We start from the raw sequence: 23,623 nt of genomic DNA on the forward strand, positions 1-23,623 counted from the left end.
GAGAATCGTATCAGCATCTTGGAGGAGAAAATACATACTTCTTGTCTCAGTTTGACTTGGTGAGTCAGAGTTTCTGCAGGACTTACGAAGTACCACCCACTCAGTAACCGAAGAACTGGAAACTGGAAACTATGGACTTAGCTAGATTGGTAAAGAAAAAGTGATCTATCTGTGTTGTATATGCATCATGCCACCAGGTGGTGCTGTGGAGCCCAGTTTTTCTCTACCTGTTTCCCCTGTTTAAATGTGCAAGATGTTTAACTGAAACGCTTCTTTGATGTGTCTAGATCCAGCCTATATGTGCCAGGATCAGAAACCATGGTTTAATCTCTGCTTTTTCAGCAAACCATCACCAAGGCTGGGGAACAGCTTGAGAGCCACATTCCCCTGTGAGCAGTTTTCTGGGGGGCTGTGACTGTTAACATGACTCTTCCCCTTATGTATCACTGGGGTACATGATAACACAAAAGGTTTGTTTCTACACACCATCCATGCGTTTCTTCATCTGGGCAAGCAGGATGGAGACTTCCGGGATACATTCCAGCCATGCAGAGACCGTGGAGCAGGGCTGGTGAGAGTTGTGGTCTAGAGAGGCCTCAAGGATTGCAAGGATTGCATTTCTTCTTCAGATCTGATGTTCCTCACTCCCAGTTTAAAGCTTATCCTTGTCAGACGTAATGACAAAGTGCCATTGTTGTTGTTGTTTATCCATTTAGTCATGTCCGACTGTTCGTGACCCCATGGACCAGAGCACCCCAGGCACTCCTGTCTTCCGCTGCCTTCCGCAGTTTGGTCAAACTCACGTTAGTAGCTTTGAGAACACTGTCCAACCATCTTGTCCTCTGTCGTCCCCTTCTCCTTGTGCCCTTCATCTTTCCCAACATCAGGGTCTTTTCCAGGGAATCTTCTCTTCTCATGAGGTGGCCAAAGTATTGGAGCCTCAGCTTCACGATCTGTCCTTCCAGGGAGCACTCAGGGCTGATTTCCTTAAGAATGGATAGGTTTGATCTTCTTGCAGTCCGTGGGACTCTCAAGAGTCTCCTCCAGCACCATAATTCAAAAGCATCAATTCTTCGGCGATCAGCCTTCTTGATGGTCCAGCTCTCACTTCCAGACATCACTACTGGGAAAATAGCTTTAACTATACGGGCCTTTGTTGGCAAGGTGATGTCTCTGCTTTTTAAGATGCTGTCTAGGTTTGTCATTGCTTTTCTCCCAAGAAGCAGGAGTCTTTTAATTTTGTGACTGCAGTCACCATCTGCAGTGATCATGGAGTCCAAGAAAGTGCCGTTAGTCATAAGTAGATGCTTATGCTATCCTTCACAGGGTTGCACTTGAGGCAAGGAAGGCCCATCCCGTTTCTCCACCTGAGGGGAAACTGGAATTGCCACCTCCTGCCTACCTGCTTCCACCCCGACTTCCACCGCTTTCTGCAAAGCATTGCTGCTTGGCTTCTCCATTTGGTGGTGTGATGTGGAAGACATGTGGTGCGCAGGAACGCCCTGGTTCTCAGCAAACTCTGTGAGAGCCTGGGCGTTCCATAAAGCCTCCTCCACTTAGAGCTTCTGAATTGTCAAATTCTGCCTAAAGTAGGGAAGCTGAGTTAGAAGAGAAGAAGAAAAGTTTTGGATTTGATATCCCGCCTTTCACTCCCCTTCAGGAGTCTCAAAGCGGCTAACATTCTCCTTTCCCTTCCTCCCCCACAACAAACACCCTGTGAGGTCAGTGGGGCTGAGAGACTTCAGAGAAGTGTGACTGGCCCAAGGTCACCCAGCAGTTGCATGTGGAGGAGCAGGGAATCGAACCTGGTTCACCAGATTACGAGTCCACCGCTCTTAACCACTACACCACACTGGCTCTCGTTACATTTCCTCCCGAGCAAACGTCTGTGCTTAGCCCGAGAGAAGATGAGCTGGAGAACTCCTTGCCGCAAGAAAAGGTGTGTGGCAAAGAATTTAGAAAATTCACCCAAATATGGGTGAGATATTAGTAGAAAATGATGTCAGTAGCTGCCGACTCATTATGCCAAATTCTGCATCCGCCTGCCACCATTTTGTGGCAGGCTGTGCCCCCCGCACCACCATTTTGTGTCTGGTGGGCCTCAGCAATTTCCAGCTACCTCAAGTGGGCTCTGGGGGTGGAGGGTTTGAGAGCCCTTGATGTACGGGAACTGAATCAAAACCTCTCAAAGAGTAAGTGTGTGGTGTCTTCTAACCTTTTGATAAATGCCACACAAATCGACGCCAAAGGTTTCAGATGCTGAGAAACCGGCCCTAGAGTCATGACTTGTAGATTTACAGAAGGGAGAAATTTACAGAAATTCACTTTGACTAGAAGCAAATCCCTTCTCAGCAGTATCGTTATTACACTCGACAAATAAGCATGTTTACCTTCTGGCTGCTAGCATTACAGATTCAAACAATCCTGCTTAACCTTTGCAAATAATCCTAGGGTTATTTTAATAAGGCACAAACTGTTCACCCACCAGCTGGATTCCCTAAATCTTTAGCTGTGCTTTTATTTGCCAAGCTGTTGAACGCAATGCCACCTGGATGCCGCAGCGGTTGCTGGCGTACCTCTGCACTCTCTGGAAACAGAGTTTGGTTTCCTAATCCTGTGTAGTTATTTTACCATCAAACGTCGCCATTCTTCTCTTGTGATGATGTATATCTTTGGTACCTAGATCTGTCATCCTGAACGTGGAACTCAAGCAAGTGGGGATAAAATATCGCCTCAGATTGGATGGTTTTGTTCACAAAAATGAATGCCCTTTTTGTGTCTCAGGCAATCCTTTTCAGAGCTCTCAAAAACTGGCTCGGATCCAAAGAGCCATGCAATTAGCTGTGCATGCCCCCCAAAGGGGTTTGGGTTGCATTTCTCTGAAAGCAAATCCCTTGTCACCTGGCAAACCTGGATTTGAAATGCAGGAAGGATTCAGAAGCATTTTGGGATATGGTATGCTGTTCAAAGGGATAACAAAATATGTTAAAAAACCTCGTAAAGTCACTCTTGCAATCCTGACTGCGGTTCGTATGATGTGTGCTTTGAGAAACACAGAGAAAATATTGTAGTACAAATGTGGATGTGATAATAATAATAATAATAATAATAATAATAATAATAATAATAATAATTTATTTATACCCCACCCATCTGGCTGAGTTTCCCCAGCCACTCTGGGCGGCTCCCAATCAAGTGTGAAAAACAGTACAGCATTAAATATTAAAAACTTCCCTGAACAGGGCTGCCTTCAGATGTCTTTTAAAGACAGGATAGCTGCTTATCCTGCACCAGATTATTACCGCGCGCCAGAGGCTCCAATCCCCGGGCGACTCCGCTGCCTTTGACCAATCGCCAGCGAGCGCTCGCGCCGTAGGGCGGGGAAAGCAGGAGGGAGGAGCCTGCTGGTGACTCTTTCTATCTCTCTCTCTCTCTGCGCCGCCGCCGCCACTCAAACAACTTCTCTTGTTTCTACTCACGCCCGCCTCCCCTCCCTCCTCTCTCCCAAGCAACCAATCGAAAAGGGAAGGGTGGGGTTTGCCGAGACGCCAATCACAGCGCCAAGGCGCAGGCGCGGCAGGCTTTCCGTGCGTTGGCCAACCCCGGGGCAGAACTCGAGCGGGTCCCCCCTCTGCTGGCCAATCATATCCCCCCCTCCGGAATAAGCCCCGCCCCGCTTTTTAACAGTATTCTCGAGCTCGCGGGCGTCTTCCCCTCGAGGGTCGCTCAGCGTCCTGCGCTGTGGGGCCCCCGCCCCTCTTCCTTGGAATTGCCTATCACATGCAGGGTCCCGCCCACAAATCAGGCTCTCCCTTTCCTTGATTGGATTTCTCTTCATGTCAAATCGACAGGGCGGTAATGTGAGCGGAGAGGAGCCCTTCCCCGCAACTCGGCCTTTGGCCACGCCTACATTCTTCAGCAGACCAATAAAATTAGACACCCGCCTCCTTGGTCTAAGCTTCTCGAATGTCAGTCACGAGAGGCGGGTGCTGTTATCCCGCCCCTTTCCTCAGAGCTGCGGGTTCGCGGCTCTCGCGGCGCTAATTTGAGTTTGAGGGAAATAATTATTATTACTATTAATAATAATAATTATTACTATCATTGAAGAAATAAACTTAGTATATTTTACCTCAGCCTTAAACGCAATAAAGACTCTTAGGGTACTCCCACTCCTAACGCTGACCCACCCATGCCTCTAGAAGGCAGAGGAGCCTGCTTTCAACCAATTCGGGATACGCACCCCTACCAAGAGATTTGCATGTTGTCTGCAGATACTATGGTTCTGGTTCTCCAAAGACTGGATGAAATCCTCACCAGAATAGTTAACATTGAGAAACAATTGGATACTAGTTCCTCCCCTTTAAATGCCCAAGGGCTTAAAGGGATGATAAGAAATGACTCTGTTAACAACTCACCAACTCAAACTATGGATGAAGTGAGGTCCTGTCAAGTCTTGCAAACGAGCCAGATAATGCTTGAGATTCACCGATACACTCATAGGTGGATGAACCGCAGACAAATTACTATGTCCTTGTCTCAGCTCTTGAATTACCATTACCGAAATGTAGATCTAGAAAATTTCCACTTCCTGCCTACCTTGAGAAACACCATGCGCCTATTTATGACCTTTAGGTCATCAACCCTCCCATCTCGACTCATGGAGATAAAGGATACTCTATGGTGGTTCCACTCTCTCCGCCCAGTGAGGGTATTTAAAGACGAAACAAGGAGGCAATTGGTCCCCTGCATAGAGTCAAAGCTAATGCGGATAAAGGAAACCAAGCTCAACACTAGAAATACTAATTGCCCGAAGGAAGAAAAGAACTCTGTAAGCCTAGAATTACAAGACCTGAAGAAGAGGCTAATGAGTATAAAGACTGAGATTTCTACCCAAAATATAAGGACAGTAGAGCCTAGAGCACAATATTTAAAGACGTCCAATAGCTCTTTATCCCATAGAAAGACATCAGTGCAACTCCCTGTTCCCTTTTCAAACGACACCAAATTAGATGAGGAATTTGGCACCTCCGACATTTCTATGGCAACAACATCTAAAGAATTCTATGTTGCTGACAATCTGGAGATATCCAGCACCAACTCTACATCTGGACCTTTGCCTAATGTTCCAAAAACTTATCAGAATGACCAGCCTTCTCTACTGTACTCCTGGCGAGACAGGATGGACAGATCTTCCGAATTCGAATCTGGCTCTTTGTTGGCCAGTGATCCGCATTTTATAACACATACCTCATTAATACTTCCACAGCCACAGATAGAACCAACAATCCTCCAATTAACCCAGGAGGGAGAGGGGGATTGACAGTTAATGAAACACCATGGGACTGTCCCCCCCCGCTTGGGGTGCGGTTGGTTGGGTTTTATCTTCTAGGGATACTTATCCTATCAGACCTCCACCTCTTTCCCATACCATTTTGACCCAGGAGTCCTGGCCCAAGGATGACTTGTTATTGAGGGGATGTTACCCATCTATTGGGGAGGCTAGTATGGGATCTGGGATTTCCACAATTGAAGGGCTAGGGAGGAATGGCGGTAGGGCTAGATATCTCTATCGGCGAAGGGTTTCAAGATGCAGTGATCCTCGAACCCCTTCCAATCTACGCCCCATCCCAAGGGATGAGGGTAGGGAGAGCAAGGATTACACACCTCCGTCATTGGTGCTGTGCAATGCCAGGTCCATAGGCAACAAAACTGCCACCATGCGTGACTTTTTTGTCTCGCAGGGGATTGACCTGGCTTGCGTGACGGAGACCTGGGTACGGGAAGGCGAAGTAGTCTCCCTACATGAGATAACACCCCCAGGTTTCTCTGTCCTCCATCAATCGCGGACTGTAGGTCGGGGGGGAGGAGTAGCGTTGTTATTCCGGGAGGATTGCTCTTTCAGAGCTCTGCCATCACCGGCGATCTCCGGCATTGAATGTGTTGGTCTCATGTGGGGCACCAAGGAGAGCATGGCTGTCTGGCTGGTGTACCGACCACCCAGCACATCTGCAGCCACCCTGTCAGATCTGCTGGAGGTGGTGGCGGGCTGGGCCTTGGAGTTCCCAAACCTACTGGTTTTGGGAGACTTCAACGTCCATGCCGATGCCGCTCCCTCCTCACAGGCTCTGGACCTAGTGACTTCCATGGCAACACTAGGGCTCTCCCAGTTTGTTTTGGGCCCCACTCATCAAGCAGGCCACACGCTGGATCTGATCTTTGGGGCTGGCATAGATGTGATCATGCTCCCCGCTGTGAAAGTGCCATGGTCTGATCACTACACTTTAAAAGCCAAGATTGACTTCCCGCTCCTCACCAGCTCGGGTGGCGAACCTATTTGGGCTCGTCCGCGAAAACTGATGGATCCTGATAGATTCCGACAAGCCTTGCGGAACCCTGCTCCTCCTGGCGACTCATTAGATGACCTTGTTGAGGACTGGAATAACCGGCTCTTGGCAGCCATTGATGAGATCGCGCCTAAGCGCCCTCTGCGACCCCGTCGAAACCGGGCCCCTTGGTTTACTGAGGAGCTCCGGAAAATGAAGCGGGATCTCAGACGGCTAGAGCGAGTATGGCGACGGACTCGTGACGGAGCCTCAAGAACATCTTATAGGACGCTTATGAAAGCCTATGAGATGGCTATGAAAGCTGCTAAGAAATCTTACTTTGCAGCTTCCATTGCATCCGCTAGCTCTCGCCCGGCACAACTTTTTAGAATAATTAGGTCAATAACATCCTTAGGAGGACAACCAAATTTAAGCACAAATTCGACCCACAGCTGTGAGGCATTCGCGAGCTTTTTTGCGGAGAAAGTCCTGTTGCTCCGCCGTGACCTCCCTGCCAATTTAGATACAGTGACTGAACTGGAGACCCCTCGACTGACTTCAGGTCCAGTGTTGGACCATTTCGATCGGATACTCCCTACTGATGTGGATAGATTCCTCCAAGTTGGTAGGCCCACCACCTGCCTCCTTGATCCGTGCCCGTCTTGGCTGATTAGGGAGTGTCCAGATGTTGCGCAGACCCCCCTGGTTGAAATTATCAATTTGTCCCTTGACACGGGGACATTCCCAGGGGAACTGAAGGAAGCAGTGGTGCGTCCACTCTTAAAGAAAACTTCATTAGATCCCTTAGACCTATCCAATTACCGCCCAGTTTCAAATCTTCCATACCTGGGTAAGGTAATTGAGAGAGCGGTTGCTGAACAGCTTGGTAGGTTTCTGGAGGAAACATCAGCATTAGATCCATTTCAGTCCGGTTTCCGTCCTGGTTTTGGGACGGAGACGGCTCTGGTTGCCCTAACAGATGATATCCGTAGACAACTGGATCGAGGCGGGTCAGGACTGCTGATCCTTTTAGATTTGTCAGCAGCCTTTGACATGGTCGATCATGATCTTCTGGACCATCGCCTTGCAGACGTGGGGATACAGGGCATAGCCCGTAACTGGTTGTGCTCTTTTATCTCTGGTCGGGGACAGAGGGTGGCACTAGGGAGGGAAATGTCGTCACGCCACTCCTTGGTGTGTGGAGTGCCGCAGGGCGCAATTCTCTCCCCAATGCTTTTTAACATCTTTATGCGCCCCCTTGCCCAGATTATCCGGAGCTTTGGGCTGGGCTGTCATCAATATGCTGATGACACTCAGCTCTATCTGCTGATGGATAGCCACACCGACTCAGCCCCGGACACACTGACCAGATGCTTAGAAGCTGTGGCTGGATGGTTTCGTGGGAGCCGGTTGAAACTAAATCCTTCGAAGACAGAGGTCCTATGGCTAGGTCGGGATAGCATGGGGATGAGGGACCAACTCCCTTCTCTTGCGGGGGCCCAATTAGTGCCATTGCCTTCCGTTAAGAGTTTGGGTGTAATCCTTGACGCCTCCCTTTCCATGGAGGTGCAAGTCACAGCAACAGCCAAGGCGACCTTTTTTCACCTTCGCCGCAGTTGGTCCCTTACCTTTCCCGCCCCGACCTGGCCACAGTGATCCACGCGACAGTCATCTCCAGGCTTGACTACTGTAATTCTCTCTACGCGGGGCTGCCCTTGAAGCTGTCCCAGAAACTCCAGCGGGTACAGAATGCTGCAGCGAGGCTCCTCACGGGGTCTCTGCCATGGGAGCATATTCATCCAGTGCTTTACAAGCTGCACTGGCTCCCGGTGGAGTACAGGGTCAGATTTAAGGTGCTGCTTTTGACCTTTAAAGCCCTTCACGGCCTAGGACCCTCGTACCTACGGGACCGCCTCGCCTGGTATGCCCCACGGAGAGCCTCAAGGTCCATAAATAACAACACCCTAGTGGTCCCAGGCCCTAAGGAAGTTAGATTGGCTTCAACCAGAGCCAGGGCCTTTTCAGCACTGGCCCCAACTTGGTGGAACGCTCTGTCTCATGAGACCAGGGCCCTGCAGGATCTGATTTCTTTCCGCAGGGCCTGTAAGACAGAGTTGTTCCGCCTGGCCTTTGGATTGGAGCCAATTTGATTCCCTCCACCCCCTTTTTCTTTTTTCTTTTCCTTCTCCTGCAATGAGGCTTCATTTTAATATTTTAATGTTCCATTATTTTAATGTTGTATTTTATTTTTGTTTTTAAGTTGTAATCACTCATCTTGTTTTTATTATTGCTTGTAAGCCGCTCTGAGCCCGGCCTTGGCTGGGGAGGGCGGGGTATAAATAAAAAATTATTATTATTATTATTATTATTATTATTATTATTATTATTATTATTTCCTTCACTTCTGAAGGGAGGGCGTTCCATAGGGCGGGCACCACTACTGAGAAGGCCCTCTGTCTGGTTCCCTGTAACCTCATTTCTCGCAATGAGGGAACCGCCAGAAGGTCCCCGGCGCTGAATCTCAGTGTCTGGGCTGAACGATGGGGGTGGAGACACTCCTTCAGGTATACAGGACCGAGGCCGTTTAGGGCTTTAAAGTTCAGCACCAACACTTTGAATTGTGCTTGGAAACGTACTGGGAGCCAGTGTAGGTCTTTCAAGACCGGTGTTATGTGGTCTCAGCAGCCGCTCCCAGTCACCAGTCTAGCTGCTGCATTCTGGATTAATTGCACTTTCCGGGTCACCTTCAAAGGTAGCCCCACGTAGAGCACTAGTAAATACTAATAGTAAATACTTTCCAACCTGTAGTAGAGGATGGTCGACATAATGGGGTTCATGTGTGGTAGAACGAAGTGTGTTGTGAGTTGTATTGTTTTCTTTATAGAAGCTCTAATAAAGGATTTGGGAAGCTGCCAGCCCACAGATGTTAGACTCCAATTTCTGTCAGCCCCAACCAATGCATTCAGCAGTCGAGGATGATGGTATTTGTCATCCAACAACATCAGGAGGGTCTCCATCTCTGTTCTTTTGAATGCACATGTGGAAGGTCTGCTTCCATGATGTCCCCACCCCCAATGGATTTTTTAAAATAATCTATCATGTAGGTCCGTAAGGATCAAAGTGGATGTGACACACAGAGGACTTCCATGACTCAAATATCTGATTCCCCCCCCCCCTTACAAAATCCAGTCCTCCATTTTAGATGGTAATATGCTCACCATAGCTTACCATAATATGGTAAGCTAGCCCTCAAGGCCAGCCCAAGACGTTTTGTAGCCTGAGGCAAAGGACAAGATGGCGCCCTCTCCACATTCTAAGTATAGAAACTGCAAAACTATAAGGAGGCAATAGACCCCTGCCTGAAATCCTGCAGAGCTGCTATCAGTCACTGTGGACAATGCTAATTTAGATAGTTAGTATAAGGCAACTCTGTGTGTCATGGTGGATAAATGGGCCTATACAGTTGTACCGTGGGTTACAAACACTTCGGGTTACGCATTCAGTTAACCCGGAAGTAGTACCTTGGGTTAAGAACTTTACTTCAGGATGAGAACAGAAATTGCGTGCTGGCGGCCCGGCAGCAGCGGGAGGCCCCATTAGCTAAAGTGGTGCCTTAGGTTAAGAACGGACCTCTGGAACAAATTAAGTTCTTAACCTGAGGTACCACTGTATGTTTTATATGTCCAGTTTACATATTCTGTCTTTCCCCCATTTTACTGGTGCCCCCAGTCCTATCAAATGAAACTATCAGAAAAACAAACAAACCTTTAACTGGCTTCTGAAACCATTGCATTCTGAAATTATGGGCAAAAAACTCCCAAACCATCTTGAGCTCTCTGAATTCGTTGTCAAAGCCACTTAATTCCAGTGCATCACCCCATTGTATCCTTTTGCCTGGTATTCCCACCCTCCAGTCTTTCCACAAGTATATAATATACTGTAAACTGTCCTGCAGACAAAGCCCCCAGTTCCTTCTCAAGGATACGTAATGAGAAAGGAAGATGTGCTGCCAGCTTTAATTATACAATCATTAGGTTTGTACAGCATCTCAATACCAACAAAGCCAACTCCTTAGGCGGTCCTGTTTTCCTGGGACCCTACATTGCTTTGCATTAGCATATCTACCACTTGTGTTTTCCCAGTTGGCTCTAGAAAGGCTAATGCTCACAGAGCTATTCAGTAATCATTTTCATATTAGGCTATTACGTTGTTTACTTAGTATATTGCCCCCTTTGGAAAATGTAGAGAATTCTACACTTGATCTCTAAATCTGCTTCATTTCAGCGAAATATAGTTTCCCTCTTTCAGCAGGAAGTCCCTTTAAGATGCACAATGTACGTTTCTGCTGTTCTTGTTGTTGAAGAATACAGTGCTACCTCGGGATGTGAACGGGATCCATTCCAGAGCCCTGTTCGCATCCTGAATGGAATGTAAGACGCGACGGCGTGTCTGTGTGTGCGCGGGTCACATTCTGCCGCTTCCGCGCATGCGCGTGATGTCATTTTGAGCGTCTGCACGAGCGGCAGAACCCGGAAGTAATGCACTCTGTTACTTCTGGGTTGCTGGTGGGGGAGATATTAATAGTGATAACAGTAACATGTCTATATAAATTCTTCTAATAATCTGAACAATTTCTTCTGTCGTTAAATCCCAATATATTTCAGATAATAGCCCTTTAGTGTTCTGTAATTTCGAAATTAATTTCTTTCAGGCCAATTTCCTGCATTGCAGGAGGTTGGCTAGATGACCCTTGGGGTCCCCTCCAAGTCCACAATTCTATGAATTTCCTTGCAATAAGTTTGTGCTGTTCATACACCCAAACCACTTACGAAAGCAACATAGCCCTTCCATTAACCTGTTCATTTTGCTTAATTTTGAAGGCATTAAATGCCAATTATGCAACACTTCAGAATGATTTTGCCTCCAAAGGATAGAAATGGAGAATTTTTACACAAAAAAGCTTCCTGTATACTCCCAGTAACCACCCCACAATAATAATCCCATCTTGCTTTTAAACCTTGGAGTTTAACTTTCCCCCTTCTGTCATTAAGCCCCACATTTTAGATAATAATCCTTTAAAAAGGTAATGGTACCCCTGACTGTTAGGTCTAGTCACGGATGACTCATTTCACTCTATAGGCCAAGGGAGCCAGCGTTTGTTCGCAGACAGCTTCTGGGTCATGTGGCCAGCATGACTAGGCCGCTTCTGGTGAACCAGAGCAGCGCACGGAAACGCCGTTTACCTTCCCACCGGAGCAGTACCTATTTATCTACTTGCACTTTGACATGCTTTCAAACTGCTAGGTTGGCAGAAGCTGGGACCGAACAATGGGAGCTCACCCCGTCATGGGGATTCGAACTGCTGACCCTCCGATCGGCAAGTACTAGACTCTGTGGTTTAGACCACAGCGCCACCCACGTCCCCCGTTATATGACCCTTTAGTGTACTGTAATTGTGAAATGAATTACTTTCAAACCAAGTTCGTTTTCTATTCACTTTCCTCCCATGATAATTTAACACATACCTTAGTGGAAGATATTCAAACCATTGAATTCTATCAACACCATGGCCATATTTTTTACCAATTTCCATATACTGCAAAATTTGACATTCTCTTAAAAAATCTGATCTTTTACTGAATGGGGCACTTTCCCTTGCTACCAAATTTCCCATCCTTTCCTTGAGAGTAGTCAAATTGCCCACGACTTGCAGAGAAGGCAGAGCATCCTGGGATGGACCTTGGACAGCCCAGTTGGCGGAGCATGAGGCTTTTCATCTCGGGAGCGTGGGTTTGAGCCCCACGTTGGGCAAAAGATTCATCCATTGCAGGGGGTTGGACTCGATGACCCTTGTGGTCCTTCCAATGCTACAATTCTATGATCCCTAAAAAACAACAACCCAACAACAACAACAACCAAGAGATACTCACACAAACATGAAAGGCTTTTTTCATTTAAAAAAAATCCCTTTGGGAAAGAGCCCTAGCTCAATGGTAGAGCATGTTTTTTTGCATGCAAATGGTTCCAGGTTTAATCTCTGGCATGTGCAGGTAAAAAGGTAAAGGGACCCCTGACCATTAGGTCCAGTCGTGACCGACTCTGGGGTTGCGGTGCTCATCTCGCTTTATTGGCCGAGGGAGCTGGCGTACAGCGTCCGGGTCATGTGGCCAGCATGACTAAGCCGCTTCTGGTGAACCAGAGCAGTGCATGGAAACGCCGTTTACCTTCCCGCCGTAGCGGTACCTATTTATCTACTTGCACTTTGACATGCTTTCAAACTGCTAGGTTGGCAGGAGCAGGGACCGAGCAATGGGAGCTCACCCCGTCACGGGGATTCAAACCACCGACCTTCTGATCGGCAAGTCCTAGGCTCTGTGGTTTAACCCACAGCACCACCCGCATCCCTGGCATGTGCAGGTAGTGCTGGGGAAAACCTCCTGTCTTGAAGCCCTGGAGAGTTGCCTGTTGGGGTGGACAGTACTGAACTAGATGGGCCAGTGGTGTGATTCAGTATGAGGTAGCTTCTTACGTTTCTATTTTCTGGAGCTTCTCCTTTGTAAAAAAAATCCCCTTTCCCTAATTTTTCCCTGTAAGGGAAATTTTAGTGTGTGCACCCGTACTAGCCTAGTTCAGATGCAATGCTCACTTGCTCCTTTTTCATGGCACTCAATGGTGAATTTCTAAGTGGGCAACAGAAACATACATCTTGACTTCCTTCCACATCTAGGTGCATGGACACTAAACCACCATCTGGTGTACAACCTGCCACTCCATTTCACTTATGGTAGCTGGTGAGGTTCATTTTGAAGTGTTAAGTATGGTAACATATACTGCTGGACAACTTTGCTTTGTTATTTCATTCTGGCACAACCTCCTGTTATGTTTTTAAATTATGCAGCTAAGTTTCGTTCCTTCTTGGTTGCCGAAACACGGTGCCTCTCTTCCCTTTTATTCCCCACATAACCATCTGCCCATATAGTAAGTGGTGCTGTTTAAGTTGCAGCTATCTTATAATAAGTACAGCAAATCAGCTGTGTGTCTAAACATTGTATGAACCATCCTCAGGTTTTTAACAAAGAGAATTGTTATGATCGGTTTCCCAACATGTTGGCTTCTGAAGCGGGTGCAGAACAAGCTGTTGCAGAAGTAACGAAGACAGCAAGGAAAGGGCCTCCAGGGTTGCTTAGCAGAATGTATTACAGGCATCAAAGAATTTTCCCTGTTTGCATCTGTGAGTTGGTGTGGATATTGTCATTATACAGCCTAGGGACAAGGTGGCACTGGAGTCCAGTAATTGTATCTGGGAGGAGTCAGAAATTTCCCCGGTCTATTCTGCTCTTGTTTAAGGGAGACAATAAAGTTCTTGCCTAGCTTCCTGACTGGTGTGTCCTCTAAGTCTTCCATGGCAATCGCCTACTAGCACTGGCGGAGGAAGGGGGCGGGAGGAGCATTCCGCCCCCAGCACCACATTCCCGGTGGGGTGCCATTGTGGCTGACCACTGGGCTGGGCGCCATGCCCCCAGGACGCGCGCCATGCCCCTGCGGGCAGTGTGCCACACCCCTGGGACACACACCAGCTATGCCCCTGGTGCTGGAGCATGAAGCTCCACCACTGCCTACTAGGGAGGTTCACATAACCTTTCCCCTGCAGGTCGAAAGGGCATGTGGGGGATGCTGTGGAGGGTATCCCCAACACCAACAACCCCCTACTGTGAGTGGGCGCAACGCTCCTGTCCTGCCCCAACCATAGACACCCACAGCAGAAATTACTCCTCTCTGATGTGTGTTCAGCCAGCATGGGAAAGGGCTGTGCCTGTGTACTACACGTAGTGTGAAGACATAAGGGGAAGACCCTGACTGGCCGACATCCCCTAATTGAATTTATTTATGTAATATTTGCTCCTAAATATGACTACCAAAAGGTTTTCAAAAATAACCGATCTGTTATGTAACATGTATTGTATACAGCAAATGAACGGACAAGCTACAATGCAATTGACAGCACGTTCTGAAAGCAGCTTAAGAGTCAGGGATCCCTCCTCCTTGTGAAGGGACATCTTACTCACAGCATGCAACGTTCACCTCACTCACAGAGATGCACACTACAGCCAGATCCTTATGTCGACACAAGTTGTACAATGTCCACTAGTCATTCCATTCTACCCCCACACCTTGGAAACATCCCTAAGCACACCACCCACCCAATCGCTTCAGTATCTCCCAGTCACTATCAATAGTGTCGCCAACCACTATCACCAATCTCTCCGCCCGCTGTACTAAAAATGTACAGTGGTACCTCAGGTTAAGTAGAGGAGGGATAAAGGTTGTTTTCTGCTGCTCCAGAGAAGCGGACACGGAGCAATGGATCCAAACTACAAGAAAGAAGATTCCACCTAAACATTAGGAAGAACTTCCTGACAGTAAGAGCTGTTTGACAGTGGAATTTGCTGCCAAGGAGTGTGGTGGAGTCTCCTACTTTGGAGGTCTTTAAGCAGAGGCTTGACAACCATATGTCAGGAGTGCTCTGATGGTGTTTCCTGCTTGGCAGGGGGTTGGACTCGATGGCCCTTGTGGTCTCTTGCAACTCTATGATTCTATGATTCTATTCTATGATTCTATGATTCTAAGTACTTAATTTGTTCCGGTGGTCCGTTCTTAACCTGAAACTGTTCTTAGCACCACTTTAGCTAATGGGGCCTCCTGCTGCCGCTGGGCCACTGGAGCATGATTTCTGTTCTCATCCTGAAGCAAAGTTTTTAACCCAAGGTACTATTTCTGGGTTAGCGGAGTCTGTAACCTGAAGCGTATGTAACCCGAAACGTCTGTAACCCGAGGTACCACTGATAGACTCATATAAAATATCAGAAAAAACATCCATCCACCAACCACGTGTTCTAGATGTAGTCATTACAATGACCCTGTAAGGTGGGTCAGTATGAGACTGATGCTGAGAGACACCACCTTGCCTGACACACCACCTGGCACAGGGGTGGACAGCATGGTGCCCCTGCCAGCTGTTTTGGACTATCATTTGTGTCCCATCATTTGTGAACATTGGCAGTGCTGGTTGAGTGATGGGAGTTGTATTCCACAACATCTGCAGACCACTGCATTGGTTGTCCCTCCACCTAGTATGTTCATGGTGAGAGGAGATTTGAAACAGGACCGTCTAGCTGCCTGTACCAGCTTTCAGATGTAGTCCTTTCCTTCTTCCTCTTCTAACAACTACCAATGGTTTTACATCTTTCAGCCATTTACCACCACTACTGTAATGGGTGTATATGAAGTTGTTATTCTGCATCAAAGGCAATTTGAATCTCTCTTGAATTATGCAATTGCCAGCGTAATACAGGGATACTCTTTAAAGAATATCTTGCCGTTCCTCTGTGCTCACTGCCAGCAAATATGCTATTGTGGGATTGGGGATCGGGTTGCTACTTATGCACCACCCCCACCACCAACAAAAAAAGGATAAAAGAGAACATGCTTCTTTATATGTACAGATGCAGATTTGGAAATAATTACTAAAATTATTTACACATTGCACAGGTCCCAGGTTCAAAATACAGGACCCCAGGTAGGGCTGGGATTGGTCCCTGCCTAACAGCCTGGAGAGTTGCTACCAGTCAGTATGGACATGGTTAAGCTAGATAGACAAATAGTGTGACTCATAAGGCAGCTTCCTATGTTCCTGACATAAATAGGAACACTATATATTTTAAGATAGTAGAGAAGACTGCGGCAAAGTGATCTGTGGACCTTCTCAGTCTTCTGCCCAGGTGTGAAGAGTAGACAGGCAAATTCAAAGCCCTTCCTGCTCTCCCTTCAGAGGACTGTCCCCTGACCACCCTCCAAACAGACACCTGCCATACGCCTGTAAAGTAAGACACATGTCCAGCCTAGTTGATGGCAATCTCTACAACACCCAAGCCCATTGGAGTCCATTCCTGGGGAAGGGTGTAAAGGAGGTTAGGGGCTGAATCTGGGGAACTGCAGTGCGGACAGCACAATAGCTGTGGAGGTCATTGGCCGTGTCTTTCCAGCAGCTGACCCAGGAGGGGAGAGCTTATTGGGGGAGGAAGAGGATGTCCACTTGGATAATGGTGGGTGTCACTCTGTATAGGCAGATCTCCTTGAAGGTGATTGCATTGTGCAAATAAGTGACTTGGAGATCTTTTGGGATTATAAAGCAGAATATAAATAAGATAAATAAGCAGTGCTTTTTGTGTGATTTTGTAGTCATGGATACCACTTTTCTTTGCTGCCCACGGCGCCCATGACACTTTTATCACAATATGAGTGCTGACACCTCATTTGTTACCAAAAAAAGTGCACTGTAAATAAGTAAGCATTGAAGTCCATAAATAAATAAGGGTTTTGGCAACCAAAAGCAACAACAAATGCATGCTTGTGAGTGAGAATGTCAGTTGGTACAGGAAATGGACATCATTTGGGAAAGCCGGAAGAGGAAGAGTCTGAGAAAGAGGAATCAAAACCAACTCAAGGGATTTTGCTGAGCTGAGTACCCACCCCTCACAGTTTTATGGGACTCTTCATTCCCCCAAATAGAATATTTGAAAATAATTATTTGTCACAAGGTTCACTTTTTAAAAAAATAATAATGTGTTTCAATGTTTCTAGATTTATCAGAGATGCTGGCTAGTCTTCAAGAAAGCATCAAGCAAAGGGCCCAAAAGAATAGAGAAATTTTCAGATGAGCGTGCTGCTTACTTCAGATGCTATCATAAGGTAAGAGAACATGCATGCTTCCTGTTTCTCCTTCACAAGAAGGTTTTCCCATGTAAGTAACTCCCATGGTTATTCTAGACTTTAGCAGCAATCCTGTTAATGATTTGTTATGATTTAGGCCCCATTCCCAGGGCTAGCCCACCCATGAGGCGGGGTGAGGTGGTCGCCTCAGGTGGCAGTTCCGTCCACCTGCCCTTGCTGCCTACCCATCCACATGTCTCCCCAATCTCCTCAATTCGCCACTGGCACTTCACTAGTCCTCCCTCTCCGGGCCCATTCTGCACATCCACCCAAGAACATCTGGCTGACTGCAGAATGCTGGATCCAGCAAAGGCTCTTCTTAAGGTCTATTCTTCCTATCAGTTTATAATCAGCCTTAGAGAAGATATAAATAGTATATTTAAATTGTAACTTTAAAAATTAATACGTCCCTTTCAGAGAATACCTATCAGGGGTTGTATCAATGGAAACAATATAATTCGTTCATCATTTGCATAATCGTTGTTGCTAGATAGAAACTTTTCTGAGACTCCTTGTAAAAAAATAATCAGTTTGGGATCACTCTGCCTGAGAAGGTACATGTGTAATTCCCCTCAGCACCATAACAATAATAGACCCTTTAATTTTTAATCTTTGACGGCAACAGCTTAATATATTAGAAAATTGGGATTTAGGTGTGCAAACAGTCTCGGCGCCTGGGAGCGAAAAGATAAGCTTTTGGTGGCTGATCCATTCTTATTTGGCTTGAGAGGTGTTTAAGGAATAAATCTCATGAGAATACCACATTTGAATCTCCTTAAACTATTTGCTCCGATCTACATCTCTCGGATGCATAATTTATACAGGACTGGCCATGAAGCCTGGGGGACAATTGGCCCTACGTGTGTCTAGAAATAGACGTTCAGGGGAAATTTATCTGAGGCCATTTTCAAAAGTCACGAGAAGGGACTCAAAATCCCTTCCTCTGCTTCATCTCAACTCCTATTGGGATTGCGCAGAATGTATATTTAGAGCACTTTAATTTCGGCTCAGCACAGAAGGTGTGTCATCTGTAATGATACTGAGCCGACAAATTATTGATGCAAATCTTATGTCTCTTTTACTCTCTCCCCTTCTTCACATGGTAATGTGAAGTATAAGTGGTACATCCACCTCTGAATGATGTGGGAATTAGGGCTGAAATGGAAGATCATAGTCTCTTAAACATTTGCTTCTTTAAAATGGGTCTTTATTTCCTCCCCTTGCATAATCCAGAGACTAGATTCTCTGCCACTCAAGGTATGTAGCTACCCATTAAACCCTGTTTATGTTGGTGTAATGTGAACAGTGGGTTAAATTACACAGTGCTTGGTCTCATGTCTTGAGGAACACATCCCCATGTCTGGATGTTCTGAGATAAGGGTGCCAGGTGCCCTGGGTTACCATAGCAACACCAGCAAGGCCTCCTCTCGATGTGACATTCACCCACCAGGCTGCACTGGTCCGTGTGGAGTCTCCTGGGGTGGCAGCCATGGAGACAGTTGGCTGTTTCATCCTTTTCCCCTAGTTCAGCGGCAGTAGTTCTGGAGGTGGGAAGTGGGACATTCCCAGATCCAGATGGAAGCTGGGAATGCTGGGAATTTGGGATGTACTGGTAAAAACAGGGCAATTCAGGGTATGGTGATATCTACAGACTTCCTAGAACTTCTACATTTGCAACCATAATTACAAATAAAGCCAGCCCTTTAACATATTTATTGTGGTTTATTAATCAAAAGTAAACAGTAATCCAACTAATCAAACCCTAGATTACCACACTAAAGACAGCAGCAAAAGTCAAGACACACACACTCTGGTACCACTGATCAACAAACAACAACAGCATCAAAAAGCTTATGTAAAAAAGGATTTTTGCTCAGTTGTCAGCAGAACACAAATACAGAAGAAGATGCCCAGACTTCTCAGGGAAGGAATAATAGCACTGAAGAAGCCTTCTTGTCATGTCACAATGGACAACAGCACTCTCTTTTTTATGTATAGAGCCAGGAATTCTAAAACATACTAAACCTTTATTGGCCTCGTTGGAGTCAATAATGTGTTCTAATAAGCATCACAGGCAATGATTTAGGATCAGTTTAATTCCACAGTGCCTGGAACTGATATAATCTAGCTGTTTTTTCCTAGTGATTTATTGCACTAGCTCATCTAACTTATGTTCCCTTGCCTTGGTGATGTATGATGCTGACATATAACTCTGATGATCTGGCTTTATAGATACATGGGCATAGATCCAGAGTTTCCTTCTGCCAGTGGCAGCATCCTGGGAGCATAGTTACATGCATGAGGTGCTGCCAGTGCCTGCTGGTGGAAGGTAGCTTTAAATGTTCCCCTTGAAGTCCATTTGGAACAGTGGAGGAGGCGCTGGAGGAGTTAGTGAAAGTTGTCTTTCTGCAGCTTCCAGAAGTGAGATCTGTGCTGTATTGGTAGCCCTTTCTTTCATGGGAAAGAACTCTGGATCCAAGTCGTGGTCAAGGAAAATTATATCCAGAAGGGTTTGCCTAACCAGGTGATAGGAGAAATGTTTCAAAGGAGAAGGTATGAGGGTATCTTTTTCAGCTCCCTTATTCTATCTGAGGCATGGCAGCACAGTGTTGCACAGCATCTCTGCAGGGAGGCCTAGAAGAGCATGAGGATTCAAGATCGGGGAGAACTTACTGAATTTTCTGGAACAATGTGCAAACTGAAACATCTTTGTAAATTGGCACCTCTCCGTCTTTTGCAGTTAAGCTCTCCAGCCAAGTAACATGTACAAAAATGCATATGTGAGTGAAAATAACATACATAAATGCATTGTATTACAGAAAATAGTTTTGCAAAAATGTGTACATTAAGGAAAATTTCTATATAACATCTAACAATATTTGGAGAATTTGGAAAATCCCTACTGGAAATGTCAATGGACAGTGTTAGGCCTCTCTGGAAATGTCCACAGCAGTTCGTAGAATCCATTCCAGATATTATAATGTAAACTTGGCAGAGTAGAATGAATCCATTCTGCCCAAACTCTTCAAAGCAGATCTCAGGCAGCTTCTCATTCCCAGTTGTGGTTTTGGTTATATATCACCCTAATGTATGCATCGTCTGGCTATTATTGAGTAGAACAGAATTTATTGTGTTCACGTAGATGAATGCTTCTTGCTCTCTGCAATATCAAATCAGGACCTTTGGCGCTATGAAGATAACAATCATGGGAGATGAACAATCTTCCTCGCCTGCTTTATGAACTGATGCCAAAATGAAGTGAAATGGTGGGAAGGACAAGTAGCAAAAAGAAAACAAATTTTACTCTTCAGGTGAATGAACTTTGAAGCCTCAAATGTGAACTGAGGCTTGCAAGATGTACGTTGAAATATATTGCTCTGCCTTTTGGATTTCTGCATAGCAGTTGCTCTTTCGGTGTCTGACCTTTAAGGATGAATTGATAACGTGAATAAATCGAGTAATGCTTCACTTTTATTACTTCCTTCCCTCCTAAACAGCATAAAGCCATCACAGGCAGCCAATAGTCCATGCCTCATCCATATACAGTTACCTTCATAAAGAGCTTGCTATGAGAAAGCATTTCAAAATAGAGTGTGATATCTCATTTCCTTCTACTCAGAGGAGACCCAATTATATTAATGAACTTAATTACTTAAGCATGATTAAGTACTCTGAGTGTGATTAATGCTGTATATCACCCGGAATTCAGATTAAAGCTATCTTGAAAATATTAAGCCTTTGTAACCAAATAAATGATGGCATATTTTCATTTAATTGAGAAAAATATATGGAAGAAAGCTAGATTTCAACAAGGCAAGAATAAAATCACCTTGTTTGGGTTGGGCAAAGTCTTTCCTTCCCCTTTGCATGGTGTGTGTGTGAGAGAGAACATTAATGTGTGTGCATGCGTGTGAGTGAGAGAATGAGAGAAATTATCAGGTGGTAAGGTGGCGGTGTGGGATAAACCACAGAGCCTAGGGCTTGCCGATCAGAAGGTCGGCGGTTTGAATCCCCGTGATGGGGTGAGCTCCTGTTGCTCAGTCCCTGCTCCTGCCAACCTAGCAGTTCGAAAGCACATCAAAGTGCAAGTAGATAAATAGGTACCGCTCCGGCGGGAAGGTAAACGGCGTTTCCGTGCGCTGCTCTGGTTTGCCAGAAGTGGCTTAGTCATGCTGGCCACATGGCCCCGAAGCTGTCTGTGGACAAACGCCGGCTCCCTCAGCCTACAGAGCAAGATGAACACCGCAACCCCAGAGTCATCCATGACTGGACCTAATGGTCAGGGGGTACCTTTACCTTTAAGGTAGTATTAGTTACATATGGTAGAAATTTAGGCATTCAGATCAGACTTAAGATTTGTTTTGTTTTTATTAATAAAGCTTTCTCATAATACAATAGGATAAAAAGCTAATGTAAATAAAAGCGAAAACAGAGAGAGAAAGAGGAAAGAAAATACAGAATCCTTGTTTCACACAGAAAGTGGTGGACCCACCTGATCTCTCACCCATGGGAGGTCTTCCCTTCCCTGCCTCAGATCAGCCTTAATCTTTGCATCTCACTCTAATAACTACTCTGCTGGATTGGACCACAGGGCATCTTGTCCACCAGTCTCCTTCAAACACCGCTGAGTCAGAAGCTTCTTGGAACCCTTCCAGCAAAGCATGAAGGCAACAATGTCTGCTGTTATTTTGTCTGCAGTATGTAGTAATGAGAGATAGGTTAAGATGAGATGTCATGACTGCCCCATGAGCGTCATGACCCCACTGGGAGTTGAATGTGTGAATCAACTGAAAGGCTAGAAGCAGGAAGGAGAAATATATATATAGGAATAGAGGTGAAGCGCAGATAATTATCAGTATGTCTGCCTGATGGAATGGCAGGGTACCTGATGGCTTTTTGAGAGACATAAAATGGAAGATGGCAAGATCCCCAAGGACATTCTCTGTGGGGAGCTGGCTTCAGGCACCAGACCTGTTGGCAGACCAAATCTGTGTCATAAAGATATCTGCAAACATGACATGAAGGCCGGCAACCCGCCATGTGGGAATCCCTTGCAGATGACCGCAGTGTCTGGAGACAGACAGACAGGTCATGTATCCACAGCAGTGACCACAGGATAAATGACCACTGGCAGGAGCGCAGAGAGAAGAAATGCCACAGTGCACTGGCAAAGCTTCATCTGCCCCAGCTGCAACAAAACATGTCTTTCCTGTATCGGTCTCAGCAGCCAGAGCCGGCGCTGTAACTCACCAACGGTTTGACTCAATGGCATACTCTTCCATCGTCTCTTGAGACAGATGAATGTCAACACTGAGAATAATATATTTGCCTATCTTCGGCTGAACGGGGGGATGAAAGGAATCTGTGTGCTTGCCAAGGAAGGTTCATTACTGAGCTATTTGAAGTGCCTCAGATCACTCTCCTTCCCAGGCTGAGGGGGAAAAAATGGAGAAAACAGGATATATACTGGAACAGTGTGATTTTTGCAGCTGCTGTTGAAGTTGTAAAGCAATGAACCACACGGCGGAGCGCTGGAGAACTTCTGAAACAACAATGGGATATTAACTCTGCCCAAGGCATGATGGAGAGCAGCAACGGCTGGGAAGACCACAGATAGAATAAATGTCACATACAGGAGGAATAAGGATATAGTTTGAATGATTCACCTATAGGGTTTATAAATCATTTAATGTGTCAAGACGAATGGATGTCGTTAATTTTGCAGTTGTTGTGCAAGGGATGGTTATTTTGAATGGAATGTAACAGATGAATAAGATCTTGGAACGCAGAAACAAAGTAAATCATCAAACCATCAATTCTAGCATGAGGGAGGCCACCTAAATTATAGAATTGGGCATCTGAATGATTGGCATCCGTAATTGTATTGTATTGTAATTTGGCATTGCTATCATGAGACTACCATTGGATTATTGTAATTGAAAACTAATAAAAATTATTGTTAAAAACAACATTGAGAGCAAGGCTATCGGGAGCTACTAGCCATAATGACTATGTTCTACCTCCTCTATCCAAGGCAGTATGCGTCTGAATAAGGGTTGCTGGGAATTGCAGGTGGGCAGAATGCTGTTGCACTCATGTCTAAGTTGCAGGCTTCCCAAAGGCATCTGGTCAGCAACAAGATGCTCATCCAGATGGATCCTTGACCTGAACCAGCAGACTCATCTTAAATTCTTACGCAACGTGGTAGAATCATGAGATTCCCAGCTATTTTGTGTTAAACTATTTTTAATGTACTTTAAATTGTTGTGAGCTGCCCTGGGACCTTAGGGTGAAGGGTGGAATCATCATCATCATTATCCAGTTCTCTGCCCAAGTGGAAAAAATCTGGGAGGACACACATCTGAGACAAGCTATTGCCAGATGGACCTGATGGTCTTTCTTGTGCACGTACACCAGCAAAACTGCTGCTGTAGCCCTCTGCTCTTGAGCTTTGAGCACTCAGAATCCCATACCTTGGTAATGCTGATCCCTGCCGATTGTGCTGGCCCTGAATCCATCTTGTCAGATGC

The 23,623-nt window shown here is 46.0% G+C and overlaps 1 protein-coding gene across 2 annotated transcripts in view; it reads left to right on the forward strand.

The window, feature by feature from the left end:
- Window positions 1-23,623, forward strand: part of DOK5 (docking protein 5) — a 64,553-nt gene that overhangs the window by 28,794 nt on the left and 12,136 nt on the right. For both annotated transcript variants that reach the window (XM_082226440.1, XM_082226439.1), the window contains exon 2: window positions 16,965-17,072. In XM_082226440.1, the coding sequence (XP_082082566.1) occupies window positions 16,965-17,072 (108 nt within the window). The remainder of the gene's footprint in view (window positions 1-16,964; window positions 17,073-23,623) is intronic.

The sequence above is a fragment of the Podarcis vaucheri genome (genome assembly GCF_965113315.1).
Source record: "Podarcis vaucheri genome assembly, chromosome: 6".
Taxonomy (NCBI): Eukaryota; Metazoa; Chordata; class Lepidosauria; order Squamata; family Lacertidae; genus Podarcis; species Podarcis vaucheri.